This window comes from Antrostomus carolinensis, unplaced genomic scaffold (assembly GCF_000700745.2).
Source record: "Antrostomus carolinensis isolate BGI_N321 unplaced genomic scaffold, ASM70074v2 scaffold21783, whole genome shotgun sequence".
NCBI classification, from domain to species: Eukaryota; Metazoa; Chordata; class Aves; order Caprimulgiformes; family Caprimulgidae; genus Antrostomus; species Antrostomus carolinensis.
Window position 1 is genome coordinate 9,799 of NW_010303425.1, and position 14,256 is coordinate 24,054.

Below are 14,256 nucleotides of genomic sequence, written 5' to 3' on the forward strand. Positions count from 1 at the left end.
GGAGAGGAGGAGGACGGAGCCCGTGGTGGAGAGCACGGCCGCGGCCGGGGACCACGGAACCTTGAGGAGGAGTCAGTCCGACAGGACAGAGTACGGCCAGAAGTTACAAGGTACTGGGGGAGCTTGCTGGGTGCTCCGGGCTGGGGATGCTCTGGGCTGGGGTGCTGCCTCGACGGCCTCCGGGCTGGGGATGCTCTGGGCTGGGGTGCTGCCTCGACGGCCTCCGGGCTGGGGATGCTCTGGGCTGGGGTGCTGCCTCCCCGGCCTCCGGGCTGGCTGCAGCCTGGAGATAAAAGAGGGGAATGGCAGTCTCTGACCCGACACGCTCACAGCTGGCCTGAGCAATTGCCCCCCGTCACTTCCAGGGTGTGAAATGTTTCCTCTAATTTTTCTAAATAATGTCGTGTAGACAAGACACAAAATGCAGTTGGAGGTTTTGTGTGTTCCCGCGAAATGCGTCTGCAACCGGGATCTTCCTCATCTGTCACCAGAACACGGTCGCAACGCAACAGTAGTGTGAAAATGGGATGGTTCCGTCCTGTCTGCTTTTGGCTGTCGTACCACGTGGGGTACAGACGAAGTAATCAGAAGCATCAAGGGCAGTTTTTTCTTTCAGTTGAAACCACCAAGATCTAGAATGTGTTTGTCTGTTGCTCAGATTGTGCAAGCCTGAACTGAAGTACATCCAAATACATGCTTTGATGGATATGCTGATTCAAATTATACCATTATGGAGACAATTTCTTTTCAAATAGCCAAATTGCATCTGGACCAGAAATTGGCAGAGTATGTCAGTATTGGGCCTGTCGATCAAAAATTAAATGTGATGCCACAGATTGAGGAAAAGCATGAAGAATGTGTATGGCTATTTCTGGGAGTGCTCTTGAACACAAACTGATGAATTTCTGTGGGTTTCCAGGGTCTTGAACAACAGGGTGCCTTCACGAATGGGGGATTTGAGTATGATTATAATATCAGCATGTATTACTAATGGTGATATAACTGCCTAGTGACAGTCACTCTTATGGCAATAATTCTTTATGGAGAAATAAAATAGGAAAATACTTTGCGCTGCTGTATTATGGTTTTGATGCATTTAATTAGGAAGCAGCATTCCTTCACAGGGGCAATAAAAGCATAAAATAAAATAATAAACCTAAGAATAATAGGATTTCTATGGGGGCTGCATACACTGAGAACAGCAGAGCAGTTCATCGATTATGCTGTTCTCTCCTTGTGATAGCTAATCAATGAGAAAATGAAAAATTTTCATTTAAGTCAGGCACATGCTGCAGGGATCTGGTGGGGGAGTTCCAGGGTACAAGCACAGATTGCTATGGTTGGCCAGGCAAGCTCCTGGCACGTGTCCCACCAAAACAACAGTTTTTTACTCGTGAAGGGGGTTGTCTAGGTGAGTTCAAGTGTATCAGGGCCATATCCAGCAAAAAGTGTGAGTTCTTTCTGTCAGGTATATTCATGCTATGAATGTTTCCTGTTTCAAACCTGGAGCAAAGGAGGCGGAGAAGGTTACAGGTAGTTATAGCAGAGCGTGAGGTTATGTTTATGGCAGCAGTCCAAGGAGATGGTAAATCCAGCTTTACAGCTCCTGCCACCAGCTGAGACTGCCACGGCCACCTATGGCAAAGCACCGGTCTGGTATCAGCTCACTCTGCTTGCTTGCATTTGTTCAAGAAAAATGGTGATGGGTTAGCAAGGTACCTCCAGGCTTTATATTGGATTAGAAGTTGCCTGTCCTCAGAGTGAAAATACAAAGTCAGCAGAAATTCCTATGAAGTGTATTTACAGTTGATATAGAAAGAAATGCAGTTGTGTGCCAAGGCCTGATCAAATTTTGCTAAGCTAGATGTGCCCGAGTCTGATAGTGATCATGGATCCCAGACCTAACTTGCTATCTGCCAGTGCTGATTATGTGCTATGATCGTACACTTTCATGTTCTTCATATTTTTTCTCACTAGCGCTTGGATGCAAAGCAGCTTACTCCAAGCTGAGGGAATTGGTTTTGTTTACACAAAGCTTTTGAGTTCTCCATGCTTGGTAAGAAAACCCAACAGTGTTGCTGGTGACTTAAACAATCTGTTGTGTATCCCAGGTCAGGACTCTCTGTCACCCTAGAATGGTAAATGATTTGCAAAAAGATACAAATAGTAATAATTTGCACTTGCTTCCTAAATGAATTGGAGGAAAAGCTCTGTGTTTAGTTGCCCTTCCCTGTTAAGATGTTTTCTAACAGAGAGTCTGCAGAACTGACGTTTGTATTAGCATGGTCAAGGATGTGTAAGACAGGAGCAAACCCTGCAGATGAGAATCCCCCGTGAGCGGGGCTGGGAAGTCAAGAGTCAGAGGCTGCGGGACCCACATCTCTGCTAGGGCCCACCTAGGCAGAGCATGGGGACCAAGGTGTCTGTACACCCCAATGCCTGTATCAGCATTGCAGCACGCTTGCCCAAGGTGTAGCATGGGTGAGACACCTCTGAGAGCCCTTCCAGCCCTCTGTGCAGTTTAAATTGTTTCCCTGAGCAGAAACAAGGCTGTTGCCGCCCCTAGCCATTTCCAGCAGCTCTGAAGTATATGCTCAAAGTGCAGCTCAGTGTGCTGGAAATATAGGTCCCCAAATAAAAGCCTATAAACAAACAAAGAAAAGAAAAACCAACCAAAACCAAGTGAACAAACAGTCAGGCATAAAAACTCCTGAGAAATCCCTCTCTGCGCTTGGATTTCTCTTTAGTTTTGCTGTTTTACACAGAATCCAAAATGTTTTCTATAAAGGGTGAGAAAGGCAGCCTACCACCCAGATCTCCAGGGTAATCAAGGTGGTTTGCTCTTTAAGTCTACAAACACAAGCACAATAGCATTGTCAAAGGTGCAAATCTCTGCAAGTGTTTTTCACTTTAAAATTAAGGATTCATTAAAAATGCAAGAAAGCATTTTCATGGTTAATTATTATACTGGATACATCTATTCTATTCCTTATCTGGTGTGAATGGCTGTGCAACACCTCCTGAATTTAGTCCTTTTTAAAAAGGAAACAAGATGCAAAGTAACCATTATATTCTCAAAGAGCTTGGCAAGAATTGGTGCATCTATTTCAACCCATCCTGTGAGATAATCAAATGCCTACAGCCCCATTTTAGATAGGGGAAAATAAGGCAATTGCTATCAAAAGTCACGTTCTTGATACAACCATGCAATCATCTAGAACTCAGGTTGTAGTTGCATTCTTGGATGAGTCCAGAAATATCTTGATCAAGCCACATATATTTTTTCCTTCCATAGTTCTCCATCAGCTAGACAGAAGCACTACATTTCTAAAGAGGGAAGATGGGGTTAAGGAAGATATATTCACTAGCATTTGTGGTGGATGCAGAAATAATATTAAAGGTCATCATAAGAACTAAGATATAGCTCCTGTGACATTTCTGTGCAGCGCTCTGCTCTACATTCACTAGAAAATCCAGCATACGTGTCCTTTCAAGAGGATTGAAGAACTTGCTACTATCCTTAAGCAATGGTACAAAATGGTATTTAGCAGCTCTATTTTCAAATGTATTATCCATATCTGTTTATCTAGTAGGAGCTGGTCTGGTTTTTTACAGTGAAAATCCATCAGTAGCAGCTGTAGAAGTAAATATGTTAATATCTATGTATTGCATTAATGTTAGGATCAGTCTTTGAATTAATCTAAAGCCTCCATTCTGTGAGTACCTGGGTACTGCGGTATGAGCAGTTTGTTTGATCTAGTTATTGGCACATAAATGTTTGCAAGATCAGGGCCGACTGAGATACAATGCATCATGGGGATAGATGCTATCAACCAAAAAGGGCAGACCATGAAAAGGAATTTAAAACATAGTTCACTGTCTGTTAGGTTTTGGACAGATTGCTGGTTCTTGTTAATAACCATATACCAAACTTGTGCTTGGGGTTAAAAATGAGCTATAGAAAATGGTGACTGTCCAGAAGGAATCGGAGATCACATTTGCAGTGTTCAGGAAGACAGTGCATGCTTTGAGCTACTCCTTGTTTTACAGCTCTATTACATATTGACTCCCTTATAACTTTAGCTGCAAATGGGTCAATTGCACTGTTAAATGATTTGCACATGCTTCAAATGTAAAATATATCAAGGAAATACCTGTAATAGATACAGTGATTCAAACCACACAGCTACCGCAATATTTTGCCCCAGACCTCATATCTGAACCCTGAATTTCACGTTTTTCCTGTGTCTAACGTAGTTAGGAGAAATAACAAACAGAAATGACACAGAAACCTGCAAAACTATACAAATTCCTAGAAAGTTGCTATTCCTTGGAATGCAAAAGCCCAGTCAGAGGCAACTCATAGAATGGTATAGGTTGGAAGGGACCTTAAAGATCATCCAGTTCCAACCCCCCCTGCCACCAGCAGGGACACCTTCCACTAGACCAGGTTGTTCAAAGCCTCATCCAGCCTGACCTTGAACACTTCCAGGGAGGGGGCATCTACAACTTCTCTGGGCAACCTGTTCCAGTGTCTCACCACCCTCACAGTAAAGAATTTCTTCCTAAACTTATCTCCCTTTGCTTCATCACAAGCAGGGCACCTTCCTCCCTCCCATCCTCCTCCCTGCCTGCAGAGCACACCACTCCTTCCCACATGGGCTGCCCATGCACACAGCTTCTCAGCATCTCCTGCCAGGAGAAAAGATCCTCCACGCCTCTCCCCAGTTCCTTGTTTGCTTTGCACTGTACCTACTGATTAACTTTCTATGGACTACAATGCAGATAATATCCTATTTCACCGCAAAATGTATTGATCTTTGGAGCGGCTGGTTTGCTGACGTACAGTAAGGAGTAAAATCAGGATTATTTCCTGAAGTCCAGGAGATGGCTTGATGAAAATACCCTCCCTGTGCCCTCTGATGGGAATCACACTCTAACAAATACTTATATTTTCTCCTGTGCAAATTTAAGCTTGGAGGATCTAATTCTGTTAACTTGCACTGCAACAAAGCTGGAGTTATTCCACTGCAGTGGCAGCCAGGCTGGGAAGCAAGCTCATCTTTTCAGAGCAGAATCCATTTTGTGCCGCTGTGTTTGCACAGTATTTAGCACAATCTAGTCCTGCCATGTGGCTTTGGACTCTTAGGAGCTACTGCAGCGTAACTAGTAACAGCAACTGGGGTAAAGGAGTGAAGACTAGGACCCAAGGAGGTTTACGGGTCCTTCTCTGGGCGTATTAGTGAATGTTTTATTAATTGGGATACTTTGCATTGTGGGTCACAGCTGGTCTGTGGCAAATCTCGAGGTGCGTGTGTCCCAGGGGAAGCAGTTCAGATGCAGCCCTTCCTCGGTTCTTACTTTATTAACATATTAGCTCAGTGCCACAGGAGCAGTGTATTTATACCGGTATATGACACACTGGAAAGGTTTATTTGTAAGTATCGGCGCTAACAATAAGGGCATTCTTCTGTCACCTGATGATAAGCTTTCTTCCCTTCCACTGCGGTCACATGGGATCTCTCTGTAGTCCTGTCAGCATACATATAATTAAAGCAGTCTGCTGTCAAGGAATTGAAGAAAGAACTTGTGTGTTGAATGTAAATATTTTCTGTACCTTATGGAACAAAAAAATGATCAAAGATTGAATGACCTAATTGCAAGGAAGGCACTGATGCAGGTTTTATGAGCGAACCTGTTGCCCAGGAATACTGGTGCAAGGTCATTCTGGTCCTGCGGTGTTCTCCTCCTGTGTTCACATAACAGGCTTTTTGCATGTGTAACTCACCGCCTGTGTGCAACAAACCTGCTCCTGAACAATGCTGCTGTTATGTGCATTTGTGAATAAAAGAAAAAAAGGTCTTTTCCAGAACCCTCTCCCAGTCCTTTTGTAGTTCAAATGCCCAACTTGAAGTTCAGCAGATCTAATTTGCACCATGTTTTCCCTACATTGCTGCACTGTAATAACTCTGGTGCAAAACTATAATTACACACCTATGAAGTGATGCCGCACAAGGGAGGGGGAATCTGGAGTAAAACTCCTTGTGTGTTAGCTCAGATGATGCAGTTGCCCTCCTGCACACAGCAGGACACTCCATCCTTTCCCATTGCTTGTCCCATTTCAGGCTCCCTTACTTCCAAGGATCCCAGTATCCCTGTGCCCTGCAGCCTTCCCAGCACCCACAGAGGAAGCAGGGGTGTAAGGAGCTGAGCCAGGGATATGGTCTGAGGGGAGATGCAAGGGGGAGAGGGAAACTGCCACAGCAGCAGTATCTGAACTTGGCTGCCTGTGTTTCATTCCCAAATCCAGTTGATAAAAGCCAGTGTACATTCCCATGTGTAATCTCTAGGTTATCTGAAGGTACAGGCTATCTGAGGACTTGCTTTCACAGAGGAATAATTTTATCTAGGGTGGTGTGAGAGTCAGGTTTCACATGTGAAAACACAGTAATGCTGTAATTGTTATACCCTGATAACTTATGCCTTCACTGCACCCTTGTGCCAAGCAAAATCCCTGTACTTGCAGAGCACGAGAGCAGAACTTATGTTCCTTTAGCATCCTCCAAACGCTGCCTACCTAATGAAAAGGCCTGTTACTCCATGCACCGACACTGCTGTCCTTTTTGCTATATTCTGCGTCAATACCTTCTGTTCCAGATGGAAAGCATTAGATGGGGAGAAACCTAGGTCCTGACCCCCAGGTAATATCCAATCTGAGCATCTTACCTGGGAGGATGGATGGATAGAGCAGACATCTTGGAGCTGCTCACTCTCTAAGTGGAGAAGCCAGGGAAATTTGTAGACAGAGATCTTGCAAACCTGCTCTGGCTGCTCCTCCAGTCGCTTGCTGTGGATCCCCCAATAGCTCCTGTGCGCCTAGAAGACAGCTGCTGTATTTGCACATTGCAGGCTCTGTTCTTCCATGCTCTCGCTGCATTGCTGGATGTCCCCATCCGGGGGATATCTTTAGACTTCACGCTTGGAAGAAACAGTTTTTGTAAGACGTGTGGCTGCTTTGTCTATGTCATCACATAGTGAACCTCTTGTTTTGTGCAAATAGAGGCATGTGCTTCAATACACAGCTGGAAAACTAAAGTCATTGCCTTCCTCTCCAAAGCAAAGTCCTCCAGAAAGTCGACTCCTGCAGATAACCAACATCGCAAAGGAACAATTGCAAACGCTACCTTCTACTTTACATTTTCATGCCTACTAAAAGTACCAATTACTTTTTTGTAAACTGGTCTTAAGATGTAGCTGTCTAATAAACCATTCAACAGTCAGCTTTTTCTTTTTCCTAAACCTGGAATCTCCGAGGGCGAACAAGCCAAATTCTTACTGTAACGGTTAATCCTCAGCAGTGACTCTTCCTGTTAATCCTCTCTCTCAACCGTCTGGGGCTGGGATACATTACCAGGTAGAAATGAGTCTGCTTATATTCCAGATATGCACTTGCTGTTTGTGCATTCATTACACTTTTACTTACTCCACAAGGATTTCAGCAAGCTCCTAATGTTCTCAAACTGGTCAAAAGCAATGAGCTGAACATGAAATCACAGGTTTTGACTGTAATCATCACTTCAGGATCTTGCTGTTGCATTCTATAGAGACAGGCATGCCTGAAATGAAAAAGTGAACGAATTGAGTGAAAATAGAAAATTATATTACTTTTAATGAAAGGATACATTTATTAAAAAGCATGTTTTCTATAAGGAAACAGCATCTACCTGATATTTCTCACAGTTATTTCTTCCTGTTGAGAATAGTTTTTATTTCCTGGCATTATTGTCTATCATGCAATAAGGATAATAGATGAGCCCTGACATCATTCAAGAATCAAATTAGATCAGGGCAATCTAATGAGATAAACTGAAAGAACAGCCTCTCGAGGGATTGTGACTTCAAGCCTGAAGTGGGATACAGTGGCTTTGTTTTGCTCATATAATGCCCTCTCCTGCCACCAGTATAAAGGATTAGAAAGTTCTTTTGCACAGCATCTTGTGTTTACCTTCAAATTCCATTTGTGTTGCATTTGAAATGAAACTACAATTCTGAGATCTTCCAGGATGTCTGGTCTTCCCTGCACTTTCTCAGGAGTCACCCTGAACTCTCACATAGTCACACACATGCAAGTATTTTCACACCAGATCTCAAGAAAAATGCTGATTTTTGGTGCAGAACTGGAACAGAAATTGATTGTTCATGTGGTTCCTTGTGAATTTCTAAGTATGGTTACATACTGCAAGTTTTTAGAGGAAAAAGTACCTGCCATTTTAGCACGTAGGCAAGGCAGTCTCATTCTGCAACCCTAGCAGAAAATCGCTCAGAGGGTGCTGTGGAGTGGTGCTGGTACCAATTTTGCTCTTCTCCTCACTAAAATAAGGGCAGCACCTTTGGTGGATGAGCTTTACAGCAGTGCGAGCTCCTGTGCAGCCCGTACACTCACATCTGCATGGATTCACTAAGGCAAGATTCAGCTTTCACTCTTTTGATAACCAAGCCTTGCGGAGGAGATCCATCCTCATCATGTTTCTAATTTATTGTCCATGTACAAACTTGAGGAAAAAATGTTCATGCCTGTGTTATACATGGACTTCAAGGCTAAAAACTCAAAAGTAAGAAGTACAGCTAAATACTAAAAAGTCTGAAAAAACAGCTCCTCCTCCCCAATTGGTTTGGGTTTCTTGTCCTCACTGCTTAAAACTAGCAGTACAGAGGCAGAGGTGCAGTCCCAAAAGCAGCTATTTAAAACAATAACTGTGGTCACATCAGTCTCACTAGAAAACCTGACAGGAGAAGGATTAATAACAAAACTGTCCTTTCTGAATATCAGTGGTCAGCATAACTGTAGAAGGAGCTGGGGATGATGATATATCAGTTTTACAACATTTTACAGCTCTCGGTGGAAGATGGCTCAAAGGCTTCTCTCCTGAAAGCTGCTTGGTTTTCCCACGAGTCCAGGTCCAGGTTATCACCTACAGCCTTGGCTGGTGCTGCACACTGTCCAGTGCTCACTTGAGTGCTCATGACCTCCCCCTTGACAATCAATTCAAACAACTGCAATACACTCAGTACTGGCTATCAGCGAGCAAAGCATCAAATCCTGCTTGCTCTTGCCTCTTTATATAGTACTCTCCCTACAAGAAGTTGACACGAAGGTGTAGCAGTCTGCTCCTCAGCAGAGATTCCTGTCCTTTGCCACTGAGCAACAAAAGCCGGTGCTTGGGTAATGCAGTGATGAGCATGGTAATGATAGGTCCATCTTTGTTGGTACTCTGCACCATCTTGTGGCTAGCAGAAAAACACCAGAATAGCCTCTGAAATCTTCCACTTGTGTTTTTTTTTGTTTGTTTGTCTGTTTGGGTTTTTTTGTGTGTGTTTTTCCTAATGAAAAATACAGATTGTCAGTGTACACAGATAAAATTTGGTACAGCTGATGTGGGTGTCTGCAGGCTGGCTTACGAACCAGCAGAAGGGGAGACCATAATCACAGGTAAGGATGTTGTGTGCAGGTCCTGTAGCACACATAAATTACCTATCTGTAGGAGACTCACTTGCATTTCCATGTATCTGGAACAAATCAGATATTCTAAGTCTTAAGTATTGAAAAATAGTTAAGAATGTCCTGATCCCAATGATCTCTGTTGTTCCAAGAAGTGTTTGTTATTGATCATTAAAGGTTTTCCTGTATTCTCCTGTAATTCCTTTGCCTCTTTCAAAGAAATATTTTGAAACAGAATTACAGGTTTCATCATCATCATTAGTAACATTGTCTTCATTTGAAAGTTTGTTTTCCAGCCTCCCATGAATAGACTCAACATTACATTGTACAGGGCAAAGGTTATTCCAGTGAAGATCATTTATGGTAAACACAGCCTTTTTCTTCCACAGGAACACATTTTCTCCCATCCTCCAAATCATAATAGATGTCAGATTGAGACTGTGTTTTCAAAGGAGTAGAAGGGCATCAGCTATCCTTGAATTTCAGTGTGACAAGGATCAGACTCTCTTGTGTTCTATGGAAAATTTCTGCCCACATACATAATAACAAAGGTGGGGGAGCAGGTGATAGGTTAACCCCTTACTGCCAAACGGACGGTTTCCTTTGTCAAACCTGTGTCCCCTTTTAGAGGAGGGAGATGGGATGACGCTTGGTGTGATCTGGGATTGCCATTTATGCTTCTTTTCCTGCTCCCCATGGCGATTTGGGAGTTTCCAACAGGCACCACTTACTTTCCCCCCAGCAGTCACGCAGGGCAAAATGGGTGATCATGCAGGATTACAATGTTCCTCACAAATCTCTCTCTTTTAAACAGAAAAAATGGCCCCACAGGTGGGGTCCTCACCCCCTGCCACTTTGCTGCAGAAGGACGAAGAACAAGTTAGCAGATGCATGATGGCCAAGAGGGTGAAAATCATTGCAGAACTCATGCAGACAGAGAAAGACTATATCAGCAACCTGGATCTCTGCATCAAGGAAGTGATTCAGCCCCTGAGAAACAAGCAGGTGAGTGCCAGGGGCAGAGGACAAGGTGGTGATGTCAAGGTCTCAACTCACCCACGTTCTGCTTGCAGATTGTGTTAGTGCAAGCACAAGTGTCAGTGTGAGAGTGATGTGGTGCTGAGAGTGGGTCCAGAGCTGGCTGTCTGGAAAGGGATGTGCCAGGGCTCCCATGAGGAGAGCAAGAAGTCAGCTATGCTCCTGACAGTTGCACAGCACTTGTGTAAAGCCTGCATCAAGGTACTTGCCCAGAGGGCAGTTTGGCTGCTTATATACGTGTTTGTGAGCTGCAATAGCAGCTTTCACCTCTCCATATTGCTCTGTAATCATAACCCCTGGTACCTGCCCTGACAGACCTTTACTGGCACCTCCAAAAGCTGTAGAAACCAATAAAAAGTATTTTCCATTATAACAACCTGGAATGGGATGAACCTGCCCATCACGGTTAAATTCAGTCATAAAGATAATTTAATCCAGCCTTTCAGACAGCTGTGGTGGAGAAGTGCCATGCCTGAGAGCTCAGTGAGCACTTCAGAAATTTGTGTTCTACACAGAAAAGGCAAATTTAAGAAGGGAGGTTTATAAACTATCTTTCAGGCAAAAGATCTTATTAGGCCAATGAGACCCATTTTCTTTTTCATCTGAGACTTCAAAGAGCACATTTTCCTCAACAGTATTTCAATTTATAGAAAAATTGTGTAGCCGCAAGCTGGGAATAGAAGAGGTTGTCCAGAGAAAGATGCGTATTTGTGGAGCCTGCAACATAGCAATCACAGAGGCTGCACAAATGGTACCTGCTGCTAACACAGAATAAAAGTAATTGTCAACAGACCTTAACCTAAGTATTCAGTACGTACCATTCTTTATGAAATTGGCGGCAAAATACAGGTACAGGGGGCAAAGTGTCTTTAGATGACGTTGGCGCTGCCTCTTCAGGAAATGCAGTGGCCAGTTGAAGCCTGTGTTGTTTAAGCTCCTGCAGGGCCTTTTTAATTTCTTAAAACTCTGTCGGAGTTTGTTCCAACCCATTTTCAGAAGAGCTGGCATCTGCTGGCCTAACTTTAAGGAGTTCTTGACTTCTTCCTGCTCACTTTTCATCTGCTTAGAAGTAGTCTCCACTTGACTCCCTCCCCAGCCTGGCCAGCACTGAGCAAGGTCATTCCTTTGCTGTGTTCCTTTGCTCTTTTCCAGCCAACTGAAAACAAATGTTTCAATTCTGTCCTTTGTCACTGTATTAACATGAGTAAGTGTCCATGCACAGCGTAGTTCCAAATCCTGTGTAGGCATTGTGCTGGAGCACAGATCAGAAGTCCTGGGCTAGATGTATACAGGAAAAGTAATTTAGAGATTATAACTGTCTTAACTTAATAACCTCTGCATTTTCGAAAGGCTTTCAAGAATGTTGTATGGTTTTAAGGCTAGTTCTCGGATAAACTACCGTATTGAAAGTTTGTAATGTGTTTAGAGAAAGATAGCATTTAGAAAATTGACCTAGCAATGAATGTTTCATATTTCCAAATGGATAAAACATGTTTTAAACCCTATTATACTTATGAAGAAATTAACTGCATTAGTACTGAAAGTATATTTCTGATTCTGTTAAAATACCACGCAATTTGATCCTGCTGGCATCTGGTAAGCTGCTATGTAAGTCAGCAATTCTGTTTCTAATGGAGAGACCTGTTCAGAGGGTATGTTGAAATCAGTCTTCCCTTTGTTCTCAGTATTAGCACATTATCACTGGCTATCTCCAATTGTCCCTGAATACTAACTATTGCCCTGCTGTGCAAGGAAATAAATACCTACTTTATGAAAAGTACGTGTCCTGGAAATTTTTTACTTGCTCTAAAATGAGTAGGAACATGGAACCAAACTTTCTGTTGGTGTAAATTGATGCAGTTCACTGAAGTCAATGTTGCATGCCCAGGCTCTGTAGGAAGCTCTTTAGGTTATATTAATACCCAGATTGCAAATGTGTTTGTTTTAGTGGAAATTATATGATCTTGGTTGTATTTTTGGATTTATAGAACAAGTAACATAAAATGGTACCACCATCTGGAAGCCTTTGTACCTGGTAGCTGGCACCAAAGCGCCAAGGTCTCAGTTTATATAACAGCCTCTGTTAGCAACTGGTAATCAGCGAATCAAACCCACTGTCAACTATTGTCTTCCTCAGTGGGAAAGTAAGCAAACATTTTAAAGCCAGCTAAGGATCTTTTCTTTATTCAGATGATAATATTTATTTCCTTCCTAGGTAAACACTTTTGGATTAGGAATAGTTCAAAATAAGGTTAAAAGCTCTTGATATCATGCCCTTTGTTAACTGCGGCAACCATATTACACTACTCTGAAAACTGTATACGTGTCCTTGAAGTCACAAGGAGGATGTTTATACAATGTTTTGCAGAAGCGGTGCTTCCTGGAGTGTTGAACACTCAGGGCATAGCAAGAGAAGGTCTGTAATACACAATGTCCTTCTTTATCCTTTGTCAGTAGACGCTTAATATTTGTATTGCATTAGATTGCTCGCTTTGACGTGGATGGCTTGTTTAGCAACATTGAATTGGTCCATCAAGTATCAGCCAAACTGCTGTCGCTGTTGGAAGAAGCCACGACAGATGTGGAGCCACCCATGCAAATGATCGGTATGACTGTCCTCTTGAGTTCTACAAAGCTACCAGAAAGAATAAACATAACAGTCTCCTCACCCTCATCAGATTTAACTAGTACCACTCCCAGAGGCTAACATGCTACAAGCTTTCCATAATGACACAGGAAAAATGACACGTGAAACCTGTCCAGTTGCTCTGCTCTACTTGTATGATCATGATGTCTTTTTCCATCCATCTGGATGTTGAGGGGAAAGAAGGAGAGAGTGAGTTTAGCATGAGTAAAAACTGCAGTGCTGAGTTATGCCACATTCTGACAATATCCTTTTCATTCAGTTTGACATTGCCTACCTAACTCTGCTCACGCTTACACCAGCTCTTATATTGCGTACTCATAATTGTAACACTCACAAAAAGCGTCAAAAAGATTGGAATAACAAACATGTCACACCTCCCCACAAACACTGTAAACATGGATCTACTGGCAATACAATTCATGTAAGAAGTGGTTAAGGCACATGGTCAGTAAAGGCAAGAAAGCTGTAATTGACAGGAAGTTTGTGGGAATCTGTGCAGGAATTTTCGGTGGGGATCATGGGTATTTTCAGCAAATGGATTGCCCCTGGATATATCACAACAGTCACATGTTCTGCAGGTCAGGCCATGAATGTTAAGAACGTTATGTCTAGTCACTTGACATTCTGGCACAGCTGGAGAGGTTTAAGAAGTTATCACTCATCAGCTCTCCCATAACTGCTTTTTCAGTGCACAGGCAGTAGGTGATCCACCTTAAGGGATCAGGTGAGAACTCTTAATTTGCTTCAGTGCAGTCAGCCAGTTTAGTTTAAACTAAATTGACCACATACCACGGGTAACGTTATGGAAAAGACCCTTCTTCTCACAAATAATGGGGTAAAAAATTACTGGTTGCCGTTTGACTAATAAACATGACATTAAAGCATATGAGGCTTGGGAAAAGTATTAATCCTAGCACATCTCAATCTGGTTTGCCAAGGCAACAGCTTAACATAGTTTGATGTGACTGTGTTGTTTGGCAGTATTTCAGTAAAAGTGCATCATGATGAGTCATACCCTTAATAAGCAATGTTCTATTCTAGCAGGAAGTGCCTTTCTCACAGCCAAGAGAAT

At 42.9% G+C, this 14,256-nt stretch overlaps 1 protein-coding gene across 1 annotated transcript in view; it reads left to right on the top strand.

Moving 5' to 3' along the window:
* Positions 1–4: 4 nt before the first annotated feature.
* Positions 5–14,256, top strand: part of ARHGEF38 (Rho guanine nucleotide exchange factor 38) — a gene marked incomplete at both ends in the record, with an annotated part of 34,794 nt that continues 20,542 nt past the window's right edge. The window contains 3 exons of the mRNA XM_029084048.1: positions 5–110; positions 10,314–10,504; positions 13,020–13,143. Coding sequence (XP_028939881.1) covers positions 5–110; positions 10,314–10,504; positions 13,020–13,143 — 421 coding nt within the window. The remainder of the gene's footprint in view (positions 111–10,313; positions 10,505–13,019; positions 13,144–14,256) is intronic.